Consider the following 20536-nt stretch of genomic DNA (forward strand, 5'->3'; position numbering starts at 1 on the left):
TGAGCAAAGTCTAACGAAAAACACTTTACTAGCTTATTTAAAACTTTTTTTGTTGTTGTCGTTTTATTTGGGAAATGGATGAAGAAAAATACGCGTTTATCTGAAAAAAGGGGGATTAAATGGATTAATTTTATCTGCTCTTGATTTAGCACATTATACATTATTAAAATGCAATAATGCCCGATGCCATAATCCCCTTTGTTATAGCCTACGTGTCTCGAGGGCTCACAGTGGCGCGCGCAATTGGTATCGACACTTTTCATCTTTAAACAACGTGTTAATGATGTGTGTTTTTCTCCCATTCTGTTCTTTTTCTCCTCAAAGGCAGGAGAGAGAGAAAAGGAGGGATCTCTCGCATCATGTTGTACTCGTTTAACTCGTTTTACCGAGGGGGCGTGGAGTGACTCCGGTGATTTAAAGAAGGAGCCCGTGCGCTCTCACCATCCAAGACGAAAGGCGCACAAGCCGGAGAGCAGCAGCTATATAGCGGGGCTAAAATTAGGGACGGATAGTGCGTATTTCCTCCGCTTCGTACAATTGGTTCAGCTTCTACTGCCGTGATATTTATAAGATAAGGTCTTCCACCACTCATACTTGCTGCATGAGTGTGAAACAGAGTGTAAGAGCACAAACCGAGTTGTAGTGCACTACAACCAAAGTTTCTTGGAGGGATTTCTACTGGTCCCCGATTTTGAAGCTTTTGATTTTACTGTAACGACTGGAAATGGCTTTGAGTGGAACGATTTTACCGTCTATTTCCACATTTTCGGCACAGAAGGAAAAATGCTGGGAAAACGTGAGTATTTCTTTTTATTTCACATCATTATTATGATTATGTAGTTCTTTTTACATACAAATTTAAAAGAATTTGCAAACAATTTCACGACCTACAAAAGTTATATTGCAAGTAAGTGCGCTAAATGTACAGTGTGTCCTCCCGAAAATAAATCGCGTTCGCCTGAGGACGTAACCATGGCAACAGCTGCTCGACTGTACCTTGACACTATGTATATATAAATAAATTATATACATATATTTAAAGCGTCTTTAAGGTAGTTGACAATTTCTATAAGAATGAATTCCGCGAGATAAACTTGAACCGCTTTGAAAATTACTGACAGAGATTCTTGACCCCCTTAAAAGTTGTTAAATACTTAGCACACTAATTGTACTATTTTGTGCATTCTTGTTCTTAAAATCTCAAAGTAAGTTTAATCAATCTGTTACATTGCAGAGGTGGAAAGATGAACTGGACAGGTCCATGCATCTCAGCTGCATAGCTGACATATCAAACATGGACAACCTCAGCAGAGCAACAGACGATGAAGATCTTGATAAATATCTGGATCTGGAGTTTATTCTGGCCAACACTGCGGGTTCTGATAACCTCGGACTCGGTATGGGAAACGATTACAGAATGCAAGAGTCCAGAAACATGTACAACCCAACGGTGACTCCCACTACATACTCAGTGCCCGAGATCAACCCGTCACCTCCGCCGTATACTACCAGCCTCATGGCAGAGCTTCTGCAATCCGACGTAGACACCTACTGCCAGCCGTCTCTGCCCAACAACATGCAGGGAAGATTCCTGGTCAGGTCTGCCTTCCCCAGTCAGGACATTTCGGAGTGTATCAAAGTAGAGCCCTGCATGGACAGTTATGGACCTGTAAGAGGAATGGTTCCTAAAGTCAAACAGGAGGGCAACGGTGCATGCATGAGGTCATACGAGCAGCCAAGACTGGCCAACTCGCCCCAGGGGGCAGGCAGCATGACTCCACCGCAGAGCCCCGCAGAGCTCATCAACACAGACTGTCAGTCACAGATGTGCCATGCGATGACATTCACTCAGTCTTACCAAGGCAGCGCAGGGTTTCCCCATGCCGCACCTCCACAGATGCAGCTGCCTTATCCAAATGCGCATCACTTCAGCGTGTGCGACGATGGGCTTGGGATGCCCAATGCCAACCAAAGAGTACTTCTGACACCACCCTCATCTCCTCTGGAGATGGACACCAAACCAAAAAGGGGACGTCGCACCTGGCCGAGGAAACGGACAGCGACTCACACTTGCACTTTTTCTGGATGCGGCAAAACCTACACAAAAAGTTCCCACTTGAAGGCGCATCACAGAACGCATACAGGTAAATAAACACCTATGCCAGTAGGGTGACATCGCAATTGACTGCTTTTTTGAAACTGAAATGTCATGATCGATAATCGATTGCTGAAAAAGAATATTAAATATTAACATTGTTTTTTTCTTCTCTTTCGCTAGGCGAGAAGCCCTACCATTGCAGCTGGGAAGGTTGTGGCTGGAAGTTTGCCCGTTCTGATGAACTGACCCGTCACTTCCGCAAGCACACCGGACACCGACCCTTCCAGTGCCATCTGTGCGAGCGCGCCTTCTCCCGGTCTGACCATCTCGCCCTCCATATGAAACGCCATATGTAGGAACGGACTCTTAATATTTGGACTAAACGCACTGAACAATGAACATCATGGATGTTCAAAGCAAGCATTTTGTCTGTACCCCCTATTTAAAGTATGACAAAAGAGGAATCATGAACTGACTTGACCTGTTGCTGAATCCTTCACTGTCTTTTGCATTGTAGCTGGTTCTACACTTCATTTCTTTACAGATTTTTTTAAGAAACAAAATATATTTTTTCTTTTCCAAAGAGCTTTACAAATGCCAAACAAGTTCAACTCATGTTAGGCTGGACCTAAACCTCAAGACGGAACTGGAATCAAACAGTAAAATGTGTTTAAGTTAACATGATGTACTATGGACAGCACAACAGTGCCTTTTAAATCATGTATACATCTCACGAGTGCCATAAATACTCTTGGCGTTTAAAAAAAAATTGTATGCTATTGTTTCAAGAAACTAAATAAGCTTTGTAAGACAATGTTTTCTTCTTTCAAAACTGCCTTAAAAGTTAACAAAAGGGTGTTAACTGAATGTTTGAAGTAATTTGTGCATTTATCGACATAAACAAAATTAAAAATCAGGGTCTTATGGTTGTTTCGTTTCTTTTTTCTAACGTATTCTTACAATTTGTATGTTGTTAACATGAATTGTAGACTGTCCCATGTTCGGATGACATGATAAGGGCTATGTGAGTTGTTCTGGACCAAACATTTTATGTACATAATTTATACACTGTAAATATTGTACTTAATGTACATATTAAACTTAATTGAGATATAAACATTTGTGTCTGTCGATATGTTCAGTATTAGCACACCAATAAATCTTATCAAATCCTTCAGATAAGATCTCGGTGGTATCACCCAAGGGTTGATGTTACAAGCCTTGAGGGAGATTGCAATCTTTCCCAGCTGCAACTTTGCCATGCCAGAGAGCTGTGGCTAGACCTATAAATACAAACATTACATTTACATAATTGTTGAGACTGAATATAGCAATGTCTGGGCAGAGGGCTACACCACAGTTGAAGAGGGAGATGCTTTGGAAAAACAACGGAAGATGTGGGTGAAGGTTTCTGCTTCCAATTTCTTCTTTACAGTTGGGGTGAGAATTCAAACTTTACAGGCACTGTAAAGTCAATCAGATAAAATACATATCAAGCTCAAGGGTGGCTGGCACCAAAGTCTTTATGTAAATGTTAGTTTTGCTCTAAATGTTAAACAAACGACTGTCCTCTGGGTTCTTAAAAACACAGGAAAACAAAACCACTTGTATGTCTCTTAATACCAGTTGGTATATTCAGGTCACACAGCAGCAATCCAATCCAATAATGTATCTAATGGTGTGACACTAGTACAAAAAACAAAGCACATCTTCGTATTGTATGATAATACTCTTAGACCTTTCTCTTGTGTTTTTCTGGGCCCTGTGCAGTGGCATGGAAATATTATACCGCTCACTTGTTTGAGAGGTATTCACTGCATGGTTATTTTGAGGAAATGAGGAACTAAAACTGTGTCAATGGATGGCTTACTTTGTGAAGTAAGAAAAACATTTTCATATCACTTTCAGGTTGGTCTCAGATCACTTTTCGGAGTTGCCGTATAGTTGATAAATCAGCCAAGCGAATGTGTGCCGTTTCAGCTTACAACAATTCCCTAATCCTCCAATGAACCTCAGGTGTCCGCTGCAAAAGTGACATCTCTTGAGATACCCGAGACTTGACACTATTCACTTAGGAAATGGTTTTAACCTACATAAGAAACTGATAATGACACCAATGATGCATTTAGGATTGTGTTAATTGCCTGGCTTCAAGCCAGAAGGTTCCTCGGATTTCATGCGGAAAGATAAAAATCAAGATTCTTTACGTTCTTGGAAGAGTGAGCGATGATATTATTAATGTCTTGAGGGTATTCCTCATGACGGAAGCAAAACTTAAAACAACAACAACAACAACAAAAACCACTATAAATTACCTTAAAAAATATCCTGAATTCTCTTTAAAAATTTACCCACCAACTAGGGATACTAATTGAAGTCCACTTCCTGTTCTGGGATCAATCATTAGAACCTCATCTTAATGAACTAAATATAAACAAAGAGATTGTAATGGGAAACTTAATTTGAAGTTTGCAAGATCACCCAACATCTTTTTGTCCATGTAGCTGCTTTGGTTTCACATGTGCTTTTGGTGCAGATTCCTTTGGAAAGCTTGGAAATGTCATGGGAAGAGTTTGCCACCTGCTGGACTTGCACGGGAATCATCTTAGTAGAAGATACAGTAACTTTCCTATTGCCCATTGTAAAACCTGTCAAAACCTTTTTGTAGTGATACTTCCCATAGAGCACAACATCAGGACACGATGTTTCATACGTCATTTGCGCCAACTTGGGACAAACCATCAAAATCCAGGCAAACTGCTGCATTGGGAGGCAATAATATTATATGTCAGTTCCTCAAAATCACCTCAGCACCAACAAAACAAAGACTGAAAAATGATAATCCCAGTGGCTGAAGAAAAACCACATTTGTGCGACAACATAATGGAAAGTGGCCATCTGGCTTACATTTCCCAGCATACCTCTGCTGACGGTCCTGGTGGAGTGCAGAAGAGTGTCCGTCAGTGCACTGCAACATCCCCAGGGCAGCATTACTCGGTGGAGAGCCCTTGTTTCCCAGCTCTGGCCCAGCTGATTAAATACACAAAATCCAGCTTGGGTCACTCACGTCTGGAGCTCTTCACGAGCAGATCGAGGTACGATTAGTCAACGCGCTGATTTAAATCAATACCCGTACCGAGCAATTTTTGGCGCAGGAGAGGGCCAACATTTCCCAGCCAGCTGTCAATACGCTCAACTCCGTGAAAGGGTCCCCTCGAATCCAATCAACCAAGTGAGCGCACACAGGATCTTATTACCATGATGACCCCATCCAGACCTTCAACATGTACATGTGTGTCGCATTTAACATACTCATCTTGCTCTGGTAAAACACAAGCGCATTACTGGCACACCTGGACCATCTCACCTGACATGTAGCCATTATTCCCAGAAACTCCCTACATATGTAAGGAAAGTGTCAAGACATGCATTCACCAAGGTCAACAATGTTTTTCGTACACTAGTTATTAGAAAAGTCAAGCATTCCCAACAGAACTAAAATAACTACTGAGACATGTGGAATAAACATCGGCAGTCAAATCTGGAATGCTCTTTCCACAGTTTTGATACCCAAAGTTCACTAGCACAAAAACGTAAAAGTAAATATCAATCTCGGAATTTCCTGTTAAAGTTAACATTCCGTGTGCAGGTTCTCTTGTGTTTCGCGATGCAGTTTTCACTGAGCTACAAGGAAGTCTTCAAGAAATTAGAAACCTTACAAGTATGACTCAGTCCTTTTGCATTCAGATTGGATTTACAATAAAGCAATTTAATATGCAGGGTTTTTTTTTTACAAGAACTTGCCCTTAGGCCTTCTGAGAAAAAAACAGTTTGACCCCAAAATAATGATCCCAACAAGTCGCACTTGATTTGTATGAAAGACACTGACATAAAGTATCAAACCAAGCGCAAAACTATCATGCTACAACATTTTTCTAAGCCATTTTCACTACAATTTTAAGTGGTCTGAAGTGTGAAGCCAGTTCCCTTCGAGTTCACACAGGACTAGTTCATCAGATTTAACTATGGACATGTTTTGACTTAAGGTGCAGTTACATTAGGCTAAATTTGTGAGATTACTTTGAACACAAAAAAAGAGGCAAACAAAACTATTATAACATACTGAAACAAAAATTCTACTGAGCCCATTGAGTTACAAATGAACAGCTCAGAATTCAACAAACAAACCAAAACAGAACCAAGAAAAACAATTGAAACCTTTCATAAAGTTTTTTAGATTTGGTTTGATCTATAGTGACACATTTTTAAGTGTCCGAATACATTCTGGGGTTGCTATATTAGATATTACACTGTTTGAATAGAGTGACATATACATGCTTCAGAAATGTTATCTTTTGTTTATTCTGTGAAATCAAGGGACAACATATGGAGCATGAACATTTCCAAAGGAATCCAAGCATCACTAATCACTATCAATGCAGTCTGAAATCCTTAAATGTTTCGAGTTACACATGTGCAGATACTCATGTTTCATAGGACAAATATAACACATAATATACATGGTTTATGTATACTCTTATGCATTTCTCTATCGGGTTAATATCGGTCTTATCTACACAGGCGAGGGTTAAAGGCAGGCCAAAAAGGAATGCATTCAGCTTGAGTTTTATGGGACATATGCCCAAAATTATGACAGTAACTAAAAAAATATTCACTTTCATCATTAAAAAAAAAATATGGATAATAAAACAGGATATGAAAACATTAAATGAATTTACAGGTATTACAACAAATAAAATATACAAACTATTGCACAATGGAGGTATAGAGGACAAATACAGCATAAAAGGAAGGCTAACAAAATGTTTGTTTGTTTTTTAGTTTGAATGGTTATGTTATTTTTGTAACAGTAAAAAGCAGAAAGCCGGGACCAAAGCCCCCTGTACATGAATAACCCACTCCTGGCCTACATTACGTCATAAAACCCTTCATAGGCCAAAATCTGGCATTATCTGTGTCTGGGACACAACGGCTTTCGATTCCAGTCCTGAAAACGTACGGTTTTGTTAAAAACGTGCAACTGACTAAAGATTAGTGTAGTGCTGTAATCAGATAAATTAAGGTTCAAAAACCATCACACGAGTTTCAATGTGAGCTAGGCTCCATCTAATACATTTTACGTATTTTAAATAAGACAAAGTAACACTGTTTAGTGTGACACTAACGTGACCGAGGAGTGTCGAGCAGCTACTTGCGGTCAAAAAAACACAAGCTAATTGAGAGTCGAGAAAAAAAGAGGAACTAAAAATAAAAATAAAAAAGTGACAGAAAGATAACACAGCTGAAAGTTAGCAGTGTACTAGGATATGTCACAGTTTGTGTCCACAATTTTGCAAATGAGCATCAATCATTATGCAGAAAGATTTTACCTGTAATGACACACCACATTATAGATTCAAGAGTTATTCCAAACCGAAATAAGGAAGTAACAGCTATTCCAATGATCCAAGGTTGGATGAGGGAATACAGATCATTCATGGATAAAACGTGTTAATAGTACCAGTTAAAGAGTTTACCGTTAAAGACCAGCAGATTGCATGTTTAAAAAAAACGTTGATATTAAGTTTTACGATAATTCAATCGTAAAAAAAAAAAAACAGACTTGAAACGTGCCAGGAAGTACCATCACCAAGACGTTCAAGTTAGGAAAAAAACAAACAGTAAACGACAACAGCAATTGCCAGTTGTTGTTTTTTTAAAGAATCTATTGAGCCTGAATTCACAAAGTTCACATCGTCGCATTAACTTATTTTGGCTAATTTGATTGTGCTTTCAGCTACCAAAAGGTGTTTAGTAATCCTGACACACACAAAAAAACAAAAACAAAACAGAAAATGCGACAAGTATCTCACATTCTATACGGGCCTGTTTACGGGTTCAAGCAAAAACTATATTACTATATTACAAAATTAGTAACGAATTGAAAACGACAAAAATCTAAACAGCAAAATACGTTATCAGTTCCCTCATGGAGGCATTTGTTTTTTTTTTTATACAACCAGATATTACACCATAGTGCAGAACTCAACAATAAGGTTGGCTCTATAGTTGGCATGTGTGAAAGAGTCCTTATCACTGAAAATCTTAAACTTGTTGATATCTTGTACATACATTCAGGTAAAATGATAGATAGAAAAATAGATCAATAAAGCGACAATGATAGTATGAAATAACAATAGATAGAGTGTAAAAACGATAAACGGATAGATGGATTTAAAAAAAAAAAAACTGCAAAAAGAAAAATTACAAGATTTTTGTAAATTTTCATTTTGTAAAGACAAAAATATGAAGTTCCTTTTAAAGAGAATGTAACATTTTATAAAAAAAAAAAAAAAATCAAATATTTCTAGAAAAATAAAAACTTTTGTAGTGGGGCCCAAAAAAAAACTTACTGTTGAGTCCTGCAGCTAACCAGCTAAACCTTTTAACATGGTAAAATAAAAATTGAAGAAAAAGAAAAAAAAAAAAATTCAGTGCAGTTGTACAGTTGTAGAAGCTTTGCTGATCCTTCTCCTCTGAACAGTACTGTGAAAGAAAACAAGTTCACTTATGAATCAATCAGCTCTCTTAAACGACACTTACAGAATCACATTGTCTTTCGTTCAGCTTTCCGTCACGTCAAGAGCTCCTTACAGACGTTTAGTCTGCAGGCGCTGCTGTAATTCCAGTGTGTGCTATACTGACTACAGCCAGAGCCAGTAAGTTATCATTTAGCAGATGCTCTTTATCCAAATCGACTTACAGTACGCTTACAGCGAATGAATTCAGGAAGAAACCTGGAATTAAGTGCCTTGCTCAAGGGCTCGTAGGGAGGGAGTGTAGCGTCAGTAATTCAAGTTTCTGGTTCGACCCAGGATCAAACCGCAAAAGCAACTTTCTTAGTGGTTTCTCAGTCCCTTTTTTCCACACCAGTGGAGATATTGATCTGCAGAGACCAGTAATGGTCTTCAAATGTCCATGGCTCTGTTGATGCACATTCTCACACACACACACACACACACACACACACTAATACACTTTAAATAAACTATATACTCCGTCTGAGAGGTTAATGCAGTGCATGTAGAGTGAGTTAGCTGATTCACAAACCATAGGCCGCCCTCCTGCATGAACACAAAAGGATAGAGGTTGAACTGTCAGGGACTGTGTCCCACTTGCATGTATTTTATCTCGGCCCATCACGTACACACACACAATCGTCGCTGTAGTGTACAGAAGGGTGGATCTGAGGGAATGGCGGTCAGGCATTGGACATCTCGGCCTTGCTGAGAGCGATGGCCAGCTCCAGGTCTTCCTGTTCCTGCTGGCGCAGTCTCTTCAGCCGCTCCCGTTCCGCTCTCTCACTTTCCCGCTTCGCCCACTCCATCTGCTGGGCTTCATTACCAAACTGGGCCGGAAAAACAGGAACACGCCACGTTAAGACCCATTGGTCCGAAATTGGGGATTGCACAGTGGTGTGAATCACTGAAGCTGTGGTCTGAATTGATTGGTACAGTGCTTGCTTAGAAAAAGTCTCAGTTTAAATGTACTAAATTGGTACATAGATTATACATGTTTGCATATATATAAACCGCTACACAGATAATAAATCTTTTTATGCCACATTTTACCAAAAATGGTTTCAATCTTGGCACTGGTAGACATCAAAAAACATCATGTGTTATTTCTGTGCCATTAGCGATACCAATCCATTTGACGTTGAATCAACTATGACATGAATTTGGGGAAGGACTATCAGTTTGTCCAAACAATGGGAGGCTGTTCGAAATGTTTTAATTTTCGCAATTCTGTTTGGCGCTGATAATGGTACAGAAAGGAATTTGCTCAATATCCGCTGATGAGAGATTTAAAATATAATTAAAATAAAATACTTAATTAAATCAAATCAAATCAAAAGTGCACAGTTTGATCTTGCACGTGTACAAATGAAAAAATCTAAGCATGCATGGCTCATTTTGAAAATTTTCTTTGTCATATAATTCAGTGACCTTCATTTGAGATTGCAAAACAGCAAAAGGCAAGAAAGATTCACCACATTTTCAGACAGATCTTACCTTAATTCGCTCAGTTCCTGCAAGAGAGGAATGGATTTAAAAAAACACAAAAGAGATTTACACCAAACTACCACGCAACCATCCACCGAACTGCACACAAATGCCGATTGAACACCAACAGACCACTACCACTGATGACTCATGATGGACCTTTTTAATTGGTCATAATAGCGAATGATAGACAGGAGAATGAACGTGCATTGATCTCATGCAGCAAGAAAATGACAGAAGGAAAAGACATTACAAAGCTTTTTCAATTGAGAGTTTCAAATCGTGTACAGTGATATATAGAATTAATATATGCAACATAACATGCACACCAAGCTGACTACAGATGAATGAGAGCATTGCTAAACCACCCTGGAGGTCTTCAATTATTTTTTTGTTTGTTTTAGTTTGTTTATGTTTTTTGTAATATCACATACATAAACTCTAGCTACAAATGACATTATAATTTGTATTGAACAAATGGTTTAATAAAAATCCAATTTGTGGGGTGGGGTGGCATTTTCATCATAAAACGATCAGTCTTCTCAAATGCCAAAATGTCTTGTAGTAATTAAAATAAACCATCCTGATCACTGGTTTTTGAAAATACAAAATAATATAATACCACTGGTAATTTGTAAAAATCTTCTTTTTTGGTCACGTATTAAATCAGAGATGGTTTAGCAGGTCCATTGCACCCAAGTCATTCACAGCAATACTAAGCACAGGAGGCAGGGCGGATGAAAATGATGCTATGTCAAACACTGTGGCTCTAGGATCAAGCGGATTTGCAGAATGGAGCGCACACTGATCCCATGCGGAAGAAAACGACAGCCTGAGAGCTGAGTAGTGATACTGACACTTCCCACGTCAAACGATCTCCCCTAATCGACTTTGAAAAGAGACCTCATTCATTTTTCTGAAAACTTTCACTTCTATTCTCCTCCTAAAACAACTTTTAAGCGAGCTGAAAATACATAAGTTGAGATAAGATCAAGATAATGATGATTATGCTCGTTCCACTGACTTGTGGAAGTGTGACCACACGACAGATGTGTCAATGCAAGCTGCCCACACTTCTTGAAATATGAACTGATGACTGATATGAAAACGGTGAGAACAAGTGCTGGTTCAGGAGGAGTCCATTACAAGGCTTGAGTTGCTTGATATAAGAATGAAAGAAAGAAAGAAAAAAAGAAACTAACTTTTTTTTACCATTGGTAATTCTATAAATGATTTGTTTGATTGATTTCGCAAAATTTAAGTTTCTCATAAAGGTCAATCAGATTATCAAAGTTGCAGGATCATGAGACAAAAATACTGATACTGGGAACTTAATACTACAAACAGCAATGTTTAGGCGAGCAAACTTTTGGGATGTGAGAAAACTAAAGTTTCTTTTAGAAAATTATCAAGACAGTCCAGCTTTGTGGACCATGAGGCGAAAATACTGACAACAGACAAATCGGTAAAACAAACACATATGTTATGTTCAAAAGAACAAACATTTGAGATTTGAGACGAAATAGGAGACGAAAATATTATGAACTTTGATTACACTACTAACACTGATGTTTAAGCAAACAAAGATGCAAGAAAAATTACAGTCCTCTTAGGAGCCAATCAGACGGCTCATTTTGCAGACAAAAAAGAAGCGACAATACTGACATCAGACACAATAATAACACTATAAACACTGACGTTTTGCTCAAGCTAACAAACTTTTGCGTTAATGACATTTTAAAATACCGACATTGGGCACACTGACGCTAGTAAAACAGGTTTCTTTTAGGAGCCAATTCGATGGTCCATCTTGCAGACAATGAAGCTAAAATACTGACGACATAATTTTTGTATAAAAAGCAACATTTTGTTTAAGAGAAATTTAAACGTTTCTTTAAAAAAAAAAAGACGAAAATTAAGCAGCAAGAATACTGACATTTTCACATCGATTCTAATGATAAAAACTGACGTTTTTGTAGGTCACTTAAATTTACACGTAAACAGGAAAATATCTGATAATTTGCTATATGATTTTAAACCCCTGTTTTGCAAGATTCTACATTTTTACCATCAAACTAAAATTTGCATAAACTACATAGTATCTCATCTTGTTTTTAAGTACATTCCGGGAAAAAACAAGACACATTTGCATAAAATCTAACTAAAAAAAAAAAAGTCACAGAAGAACAGCGAGAAGCCACATTAGCTTAGCTGAGAGCACTTGGTATGACCAAGTGCGACTGCTCCTCTTCCCACAAGCCCATGCAAGTGCTGAGCAATACGACAGATGACATCATAGCCATGTGCGCAACAAACAACTGTATCTGAGTCACTGAAAGAGAGAGATGATGTCTGGCTGCTTGATTAGGGCTTATTATCCAGAATTCTGTGCGTTGGTGAGTTAATCACAGATAGATGGACTGCAGACATGGAGGAAAATAAATGAGTAGCCGACACAAGGCGAAAGACTGAGCGGTACAGAAGCCAATGGTGCGGTCTGCTCTAGGAAACCTCACTGATGATCGCTAGAAAGCACTTTTTTTGGTTTGCTGGTTGGGTTTATTTCGATTTTGGAAAGAAACAAGTGGACCGGACAAGAGAAGAGTATCACTAAGCTCAACTTACAGAGCTGAAGTCAGCAAAACCCAATGAAGAGTCTTTAGAGGCTTTACTTGAGGCAGATGGAGCAAACGGGTCTTTGCCACTAAACGGGTCTCCCACCCCCTTTTTACTCTGAAATGGATCGCCGGGGTCAGCACTGAAGGGCTGGAAGGGATCGCTCGTCTTGGCCGAATCGGCAGATCCCGGCACGTTTACAGGAGTGCTTTTACCTGTTGAGAAATAGCAATTTTCATTTAAAAGCTTTACAGAGTGTCTAAACCATCCATTGCGTTTCATTTCCATTGTGCTAAGTGAAATTTCATAGGGTTTAAAATCCTTGACTGTATAACTTCATAATAACTGTCAAAGAAGCTCTGATTGCTTTATTTACTTACTACTACTAATAAGAATAGGAGTCAAAAAACAGATTTATAAAACTTGGTTACCAACCCAGATCTTTACCCAATAAAACACAAAGAGGAAACCAGTATTTAAACATCATATAATGTATAATATGTCTGATTTTGTCTGAAAACACATTTTAAAATTTAAATTAGCAAAAGTATTAAACTACTAAAGTATTGTTATGAAATATATTTAAATATTAGTATAATAATTTGTTTGAAAGAAATGAATGCTTTTATTGATATTTAAAATTGTAATATTATTTCACAATATTACTGACTTTACTGTATTTTTGATCAAATAAACACTCCAAACCAGTGAATGGTAGTGTAATTCTTAACAATATGTAATTATTAAATTAAATTTGCACATATCTTTCCACAAGCTTAACCAAAAAACCCACAGTGGTTCAAGCATGTATGATGCGGTAACACTGAAATGTCGGTCTCTTTCAACACTCCCATCAAGAGCACTAAATATGGTGCAAATTCTGTTATTTGTTTTATAGGAAAGCAGAATGCTTGCACAAGCAATTTGCTTATGATAGAAATTTGCGCAAGAAATGTTTTCTCAAATCAGCGAGGATCTTCGGACAAAAATTTTTAAAAAATGCTTATGCATACTACTTTTTTTCCCCTCTTGCACCATTTGCAGAGACTGGCATTTACTTGCTCGTGAGAACTTTAAACTGGTTGTTGGTTCCTCTAAAGGTGTTAACCACATGTTCAATAGGGCTGTTATTTATACCAGACCAGCAATCAGTTTCTTTCTGTCAGTAAACGGAATACTAAACCGCAAAAAAAGACTCCACCCTGCTGAGGGAAAAAGGTCAAAAACAAGCAGAGCTCTTTAATTATACGCTGCATTAACAGAAATAAAAGAATCTTCAATTTTACAACAAATTAATTTTGCATTTTAAAATTCAAGTAAATTTAAACAAGTAAACTTTTGATTTATTCAGCAAAAGACTGCTTGTCTCTTGCTCTTTATTTGAATTTTTATTCAATTTGTTAGTATACTATTGCCATTAAGCAGTAGCTTGAAACATATATATTAACATATTATGAGATAATTTATAATTTAACGCCAGTTGTAATGTTCATAACATGTTTTAAGAGAGGGTAAAATATGAAAATGTGAAAAAGTTGTGGCAGCTAGGCCACACTACCCACTAGAGTGTGTAAACACACATACACACAGGAAGTGGGGAGGGGTGTGTAGATCAGCGCACGATGCTGGCAGTGCAGGCTAACCGCAGATCATCGAAGCATGTTAGCTATACCACCGTAAGCCTCACCGAACAAACCTCCCTCTCTAACCTCCATACCAAACTATAAACCTTGGTTACACCAGGAAAGCACTCCCTTGTTTTTTAGGATGAAAAAAAGAAACATGTTGCTACAAAAAAAGAAAAAGAGTGAGCTGCACAGATTGGCCTTTTCCTCTTAACTGCCGACTGCAGAGAGGAAACGGCACAGGTTTCGTTTTCTCCAAGTGATAAATGTATCTTCCATTCATGTTTGTTTGTGCACCGTTTTCGAATTGGATGGAGATAAGAACACGCCGTTGCACACTGGAAAGCTAAAAAAATAAAATGCTTAACCAAACATATTAAGGTTGTAACTCGATTTCCTGTTGACAACCAATGAAGGAAGAGCAAGAATGTCTTAGATATATCATTATGGAGAGTCAAAATTCAGTTTGGTCTGAAGTACTAATACTTCTAAAATGTGTTAGCTGAGGTCAACAACTTTGTTCAAAGCTTGTTTTGCTTTCACTGCTAACAAACAACTAGTCAAAAGAGATGTTACTGCTGCACTTTGAAGATTTTTCTTCTTAAATAGTGTCAAAAGCACAGAGAGTTGATCCACCCAAACAACATTCTCCAGGTCTTTCATGTTGGTTGTTTTGTCTACGTATTGTTTATTGCACCAGGTTCCTGGCACAACATCTGTGTGTAGTTTTCATAATCGTTTACTTTGAGATACCAAAAACTAGTTTGATTAATCACATTATATGGTTAGATATGTATATAAACTTTTTGAAAAGGGTCACAGTTGGTTTGTGGGCCTCAAGATGAAGGTTAAATGCTTACCGCTGGGTGGTTTGGGCCGTGGTGGTACACTTTTCTTGGGGGGGAGAGCAGGCATGTCTTGTTTTCGGCTGAACGGGTCATCTACAAAGCCCTATATTAAATCGCAGGGGAAAGGAGAGGCAGAGGGCCGTTATCAGACACATAAGGTGCAAACCACACAAATTATGAGCGGAACATCAATCAAAACCACATCTTACAAATGTCATGCTGCATACGCATGAGAAAGTTGAGTTCCACTATGCTTAAGTTGAAAACGTAACAAATGAAAGTTGTTCACTACCTTCGACATTTGGCTGAAGTCTGCAAATCCGCTATTGCTGCCGAATGAACTGCTCCCGAACGGGTCCAAAGTACCGAAGAAATCTGGACTTGGCAGAGAAAAACAATTAAGCACGCATCTTCTACGATTAAATGTGTCCACAGAAATAAGTATCTTACAGTATGTCACAAATGTATTTCAAAACAGCCTGTAGTAGATGGAATCAATGGAATCAATGGAAAATTTACGTTAGACATTTTAAAATGTTTTGAGATATGATATTTGAGGGTCATAAATTATGACATTTCTTATCCTGTTATTACTTTAATCAATACTTGTGGTTAAATATATACTTCTTCCCTTAATCACAAATAAGATGCATACTGAAGCAATCGATTAGGAGTATTAATTTTCCATTTCAAAAATTCTAAACAAATAAGACAAGTGTCAAGTTGCTTTGTTTTCTTTCTTTTTTTTTTTTGCTTCAACCCACATGTTTAAAAAAAAATGTGGTGAGCATTTCCTGGCATCGTTCAACAATGCTGCAGCTGAATGCTGCATTAACTGTTTACTGAAACTGCAGAGGAATTTCACATAGTTGGGGCAGCCAAAGGGCCTGCGAGCGGACGTATTGCATGGGAACTCTTTTGACGGCTTCTTCACACATGCTCTCTTGAATTGTTCTCTGAGAGGTCTTCAAAAAAAAAGACAAAAGTGTTGCCACTGGGCATGAGGTGTGAAAGTTTCACCCTGCAGTTGTGTAATGCACCCTGAGCCTGTCCCTCAAGGTGTTTGCAAGAGAAAAGAAGGCATTTTCAGCTGATGACAGATCAGTTTCACAGGTTCAAGAACGTTGTGTGTAAAAATGAACAGGCTGATCTTTGCTCAGCATCTTCAAAGAAAGGGAGTGTCAGGTATGATATGATTCAGCTAAGTAAGTGAGAGACGTGCAAACAGTACCTTGGCCTTTTGGTTTGGGGCTTGTGGAGCTGAAGGGGTCATTACCAGAGAAATGATGACTCTAAAAGACAGTAGAAAGGAGGTGTTTGGGTAACAAAGTTCAAACCTGAAGGGGATAAATGTGATGTTGCTGTTGTTGTTGTTGTTGTTTTTTGGGTACCTTTGAGGGAAGAGTGGCACTTTTGCTAAAAGGATCAGCATTGCTGAAGGGGTCCGGCTTTGAAGGTTTCTTGAAAAAATCTTCAGAAGAGGTCCTAAATGGGTCGGTTTCTTTGAAAGGGTCTCCACCGAAAGGATCTGAAAGAGTTTAGAGCTTAATGTAACTGTCCAGGGGACATTCCTACATTTGAATATCATCATTTACATTATATCATCTTATCATTTTTCTATTTTCAGCCCATATTTTATGAGAGTTGGGGAACTGAAAGCCTCATTTATTACTAAGAGGGAACTGTGCCAAGGTACCTGACCATGATGTTCAATACCATGAAGCCTTGTGCAAGAATTGTGGTGTCTTTCATAAACAGAAATTAAATATTGGCATTTTAAACATTTTCTTGCAGGGGAACTGTTACATGCATCAACAATGAGAGGCATTTCATAATTCATTCATAATTAAATTGTGCACACAAACATATACACGTTTATTTAAAATGTAATTAATACGATTATTAGGGTTGTTGAGTGATTAAAATTTTTAATCTAATTAATCGCAATTTAATCACACATCAAATTTGGGTGACAAATTAAACCCAAACGATAATTGAAAGCCATTGGGCACTATTTTACTGATGTATGGGCATGGTCTAAAGCGCACGGCGCAAGTGCACTTCTGGTGTGTCCGAATCCACTTTTGCTAGTTTAACCACAGGAAAAATGGTCGGCACACCATAATATGCATGATCTAAAAGGGTTGTCCCTATTCTCTTAATGAGTAACAGGTGTGTTTTGGGCGTAACGTGCAATAAACCAATCAGATTCTCATCTCCCATGCCCTTTAAAAACAAGTTGCGTTCGCGCCATGGCGGATTCGCTATTTACATGGCAGAATTTGCAAGCGGAAAACTTTTTGATATAGTCATTACAGACCAAAAGAGTTTGATTACCAACATTCTTCTAAATATCTTCTTTTATGTTCCATTAAAGAAAGAAAGTCATACAGGTTTGAAACGACATGAGGTTGAGTAAATGTAAATAAACAATTTTAATCTGTGGGCAAACTATCCCCAAAATAGTGCCCCTATTATGCTATTTTAAAGGTTTCTAATTTAGTTTTAGATGTCTCCTGTAACAGGTTTACATGCATCAATAGTCATCGCACATGCAAATCCCCATGTTTTTCAATGATTCTCAAATCGTCTGACGAATCAGTCTCTCTAAGTCCCTCCTTTCCGTGAGCCAGACGGCCCAATCTGTTGTGATTGGTCACCGCTTACAGCTCCTGATGGAAACTAAACGCCCATTACCTTAACTGATTCAGCTCAGTTCAGGCTTCATAAAAAGCTCAGCAATTGTACACACTGTAAAGACAGATGGCTTCGATTTTACCATATCAATCCGAGTGCAAGTGCACTGATGAAACATTGAAAGAAGTAGTTATTTGCCCCCAAACCTCCATCGCAAGAACGACTTGAGCAGGATGTACATTATGAGATGTTGCGATGTTTATTCCTCACCATCCGCATAACCAAGTGTATGTCCATCAACAAACCGATGTGTATATCTCTAATTTATTGCAGTGCACATATGGTAACTGTATTATTAACAGTATCAATAACAGTGCAAATGTTAGCCGAGCACTAACGTGAATGACTGATGTAACATTAAAGTTTGTAAAACAAATCTTGCTCCGTCCTTTATCATTACTCAGAGTAATGAGAACAAAGGGCAATCTGCATTAATGGACACAGTTTTAGGTAATAGTGGGCCACAGCTGATTTACGTAAGTATTTCAGTAAGACAATAACGCAAGTTAACCAGTTAGCCGGAGACCTACACAAAACTATGTATTTTGAGCACCCAGTAGAAAATATATACATCAATAATTAATCATACTTCCTTTGGAAGTGTTTACAAAGAGATTTGCTTTTGCAGAGCAGAAAACAGCGTCTTCTCGAAATGTATACACAACACGAACCAGCTAAAGTGTTTGAAGGCGGTCAAAGTAGACGTTGTTCGCGGGCAGCCAATGAACAACATAGGCGGGCATCAGGCAAACGTGTTTCCCAGTGACGTGTAGCCATCACGGAAGTGGGATTCGAATTCCTGATGACTTGTTTAGGCAGTTCAGAGTCAATTCTGTTTTTTTTTGAGAATGACTTTATCACAACTACACAACTTTGCAGATCGTTTACATTCACAGACAGCTACATTACACATCGCATGAAAGATAATATTCGAAAAAGCATAATAGGGACACTTCAAATGAATTGATACTCTAAATAAGAATCTAAAGCTGCCAGCAGGTGGCGGTAAATGTCTAAATGAGGAAGTCATGGAGTCATTCATTCATTTGATTGGTTCAAACAGCTGATTTATTCAGGAATGAAGCAAATGGCTCTCTTTATGAATGGCTCAATGAATAATTAGTTCACTTGATTCACTCAAAATGCGGATTCATTCAGAAATGAAACACTGCTGTGTGTTGCTCGGGGACGCACAACAGTTCTGCTCTGGCTTTATAGGCAATTAATTTAATATTTTCGTTAGCAAATTTGAGCAAAAACAGACAACATAGTGTCTAAAGTAACATAATATTAACTTGTTTATTGAACTGTTGTATAAAATCAGTATTGCATTTGCTATTTGGGACAAAAACAGCACGTGTGTGATATTGCGCTCGTTACTCATGTGATATTGCTTAACTATATCATATAATATAAAAAATCACACAGGGGCATTTTTGCCCTGATATCTTGAATTTTAGGGCCATTTTAATGCGCATGCTCCAAGTCTTATTCTCAGTTTTTAGTGCATCTCTGTGGCAGAATTACAACGCCACATACTGATCTGGCGTGTATATTACATCGTTTTAAGTCGGTTTCAGTGGTTTTGTGTGTACACAGATATATTCTTGAGACGAGGGGGGAAAAAAAACAAAGATCGGATAGGGAAAGCTATGGCTTCGTGTGGATGTGGCCTCTTACTGAATAGTGAGCGATATTGAACAGAGTTCTCTTATGCGTCTTTTTGCACTTGCACACAAATACACAAAAAATATGTCAAAATATCCTTGTACACACAGTTCCGTTATGTCTTAAGTTAATCTAAACAGTTGACAAAGAAAATCATGGAACAGTGCAACTCTTAAAGTGACAGCAGCCTAATATTCCTGCTGCTGTCTCTATAATAACATTATTCAAACAACAAATAGACAGAGAAAATGTACTCTCTGTTCTTGACTGAATATCTTTTGTAACTATATTTGTAATGTATATTTTATTTATAAAGTGCCGTTTTATTTTACATTTGATTACAGTTTCTGTACCTGAATACCTGAAAATCTTATAACAGTAAGACTCGGAATAAATGTGAATGATAGGGTTTTTTTTTTTACCTTATTGGAATTGAAAATAGGAATCTAAAAGAATCGGAATCAAAAAGCAGAATCGGAATTGTTAAAATTTAAATGATACCGATATCCAACCTTTTACACACACACAATTATTATTTCTGTTTAATGTCATTTTATGTATATATTGAGGGCTCGACATTAAGCCTTGTCATGTGCAAGTAAGTGGACAAGTAAGTCGGTCATTCACTTGTCCGTGTAAAAAAAGTTGCTTGTCTGGAAAAAAATAGGACTTTTTGTGTTGTAAATATAATTTATTCTGAAGCAATCTTCTCAGTGTTCAATCAGTTTTGGTATATTTAAATATTTGTGATATTTACATTGAGGGCTTTTTTTTCCATTATATAGGGCAAATTTAATTTCTTTCATTTTAAATTCTTAAATATGATCAATAAATTAAATTAGAATAAGAAGACACAATCAAATTAAATTATTTACACTGAAAAATTACAACTGTATTAAGAAGACCCTCTAATTTTGC

General features: G+C 37.8%; 2 protein-coding genes across 7 annotated transcripts in view; one reads left to right on the top strand and one right to left on the bottom strand.

Annotated features, from left to right (window-relative positions):
* Window positions 1–459: 459 nt before the first annotated feature.
* Window positions 460–3205, top strand: klf2a (Kruppel like factor 2a). Its single transcript, XM_067398618.1, has 3 exons — window positions 460–796; window positions 1235–2144; window positions 2279–3205. Exons 1-3 carry the CDS (start codon window positions 725–727, stop codon window positions 2452–2454), a joined length of 1158 nt encoding a protein of 385 aa, XP_067254719.1. The 5' UTR covers window positions 460–724; the 3' UTR covers window positions 2455–3205.
* A 3183-nt stretch (window positions 3206–6388) lies between these two features.
* The window catches only part of eps15l1a (epidermal growth factor receptor pathway substrate 15-like 1a), a 35033-nt gene continuing 20885 nt past the window's right edge, over window positions 6389–20536 (bottom strand). Inside the window, exons 20-26 of one of the 6 annotated variants that reach the window (XR_010896067.1) lie at window positions 16645–16781; window positions 16485–16545; window positions 15546–15628; window positions 15266–15356; window positions 12790–12995; window positions 9306–9506; window positions 6389–8644 (exon numbers count right to left, since the gene is read on the bottom strand). Coding sequence is in view for 5 of the 6 variants with exons in the window: in XM_067396019.1 (XP_067252120.1) it covers window positions 9360–9506; window positions 12790–12995; window positions 15266–15356; window positions 15546–15628; window positions 16485–16545; window positions 16645–16781 (725 nt within the window). In the remaining variant the exon portion in view is untranslated. Of the gene's footprint in view, window positions 9507–10173; window positions 10191–12789; window positions 12996–15265; window positions 15357–15545; window positions 15629–16484; window positions 16546–16644; window positions 16782–20040; window positions 20065–20536 lie in introns of those variants that run through there. The other 5 variants (XM_067396020.1, XM_067396021.1, XM_067396019.1 and 2 more) reach the window with 5 other exon arrangements.

This window comes from Chanodichthys erythropterus, chromosome 10, assembly GCF_024489055.1.
Source record: "Chanodichthys erythropterus isolate Z2021 chromosome 10, ASM2448905v1, whole genome shotgun sequence".
NCBI classification, from domain to species: Eukaryota; Metazoa; Chordata; class Actinopteri; order Cypriniformes; family Xenocyprididae; genus Chanodichthys; species Chanodichthys erythropterus.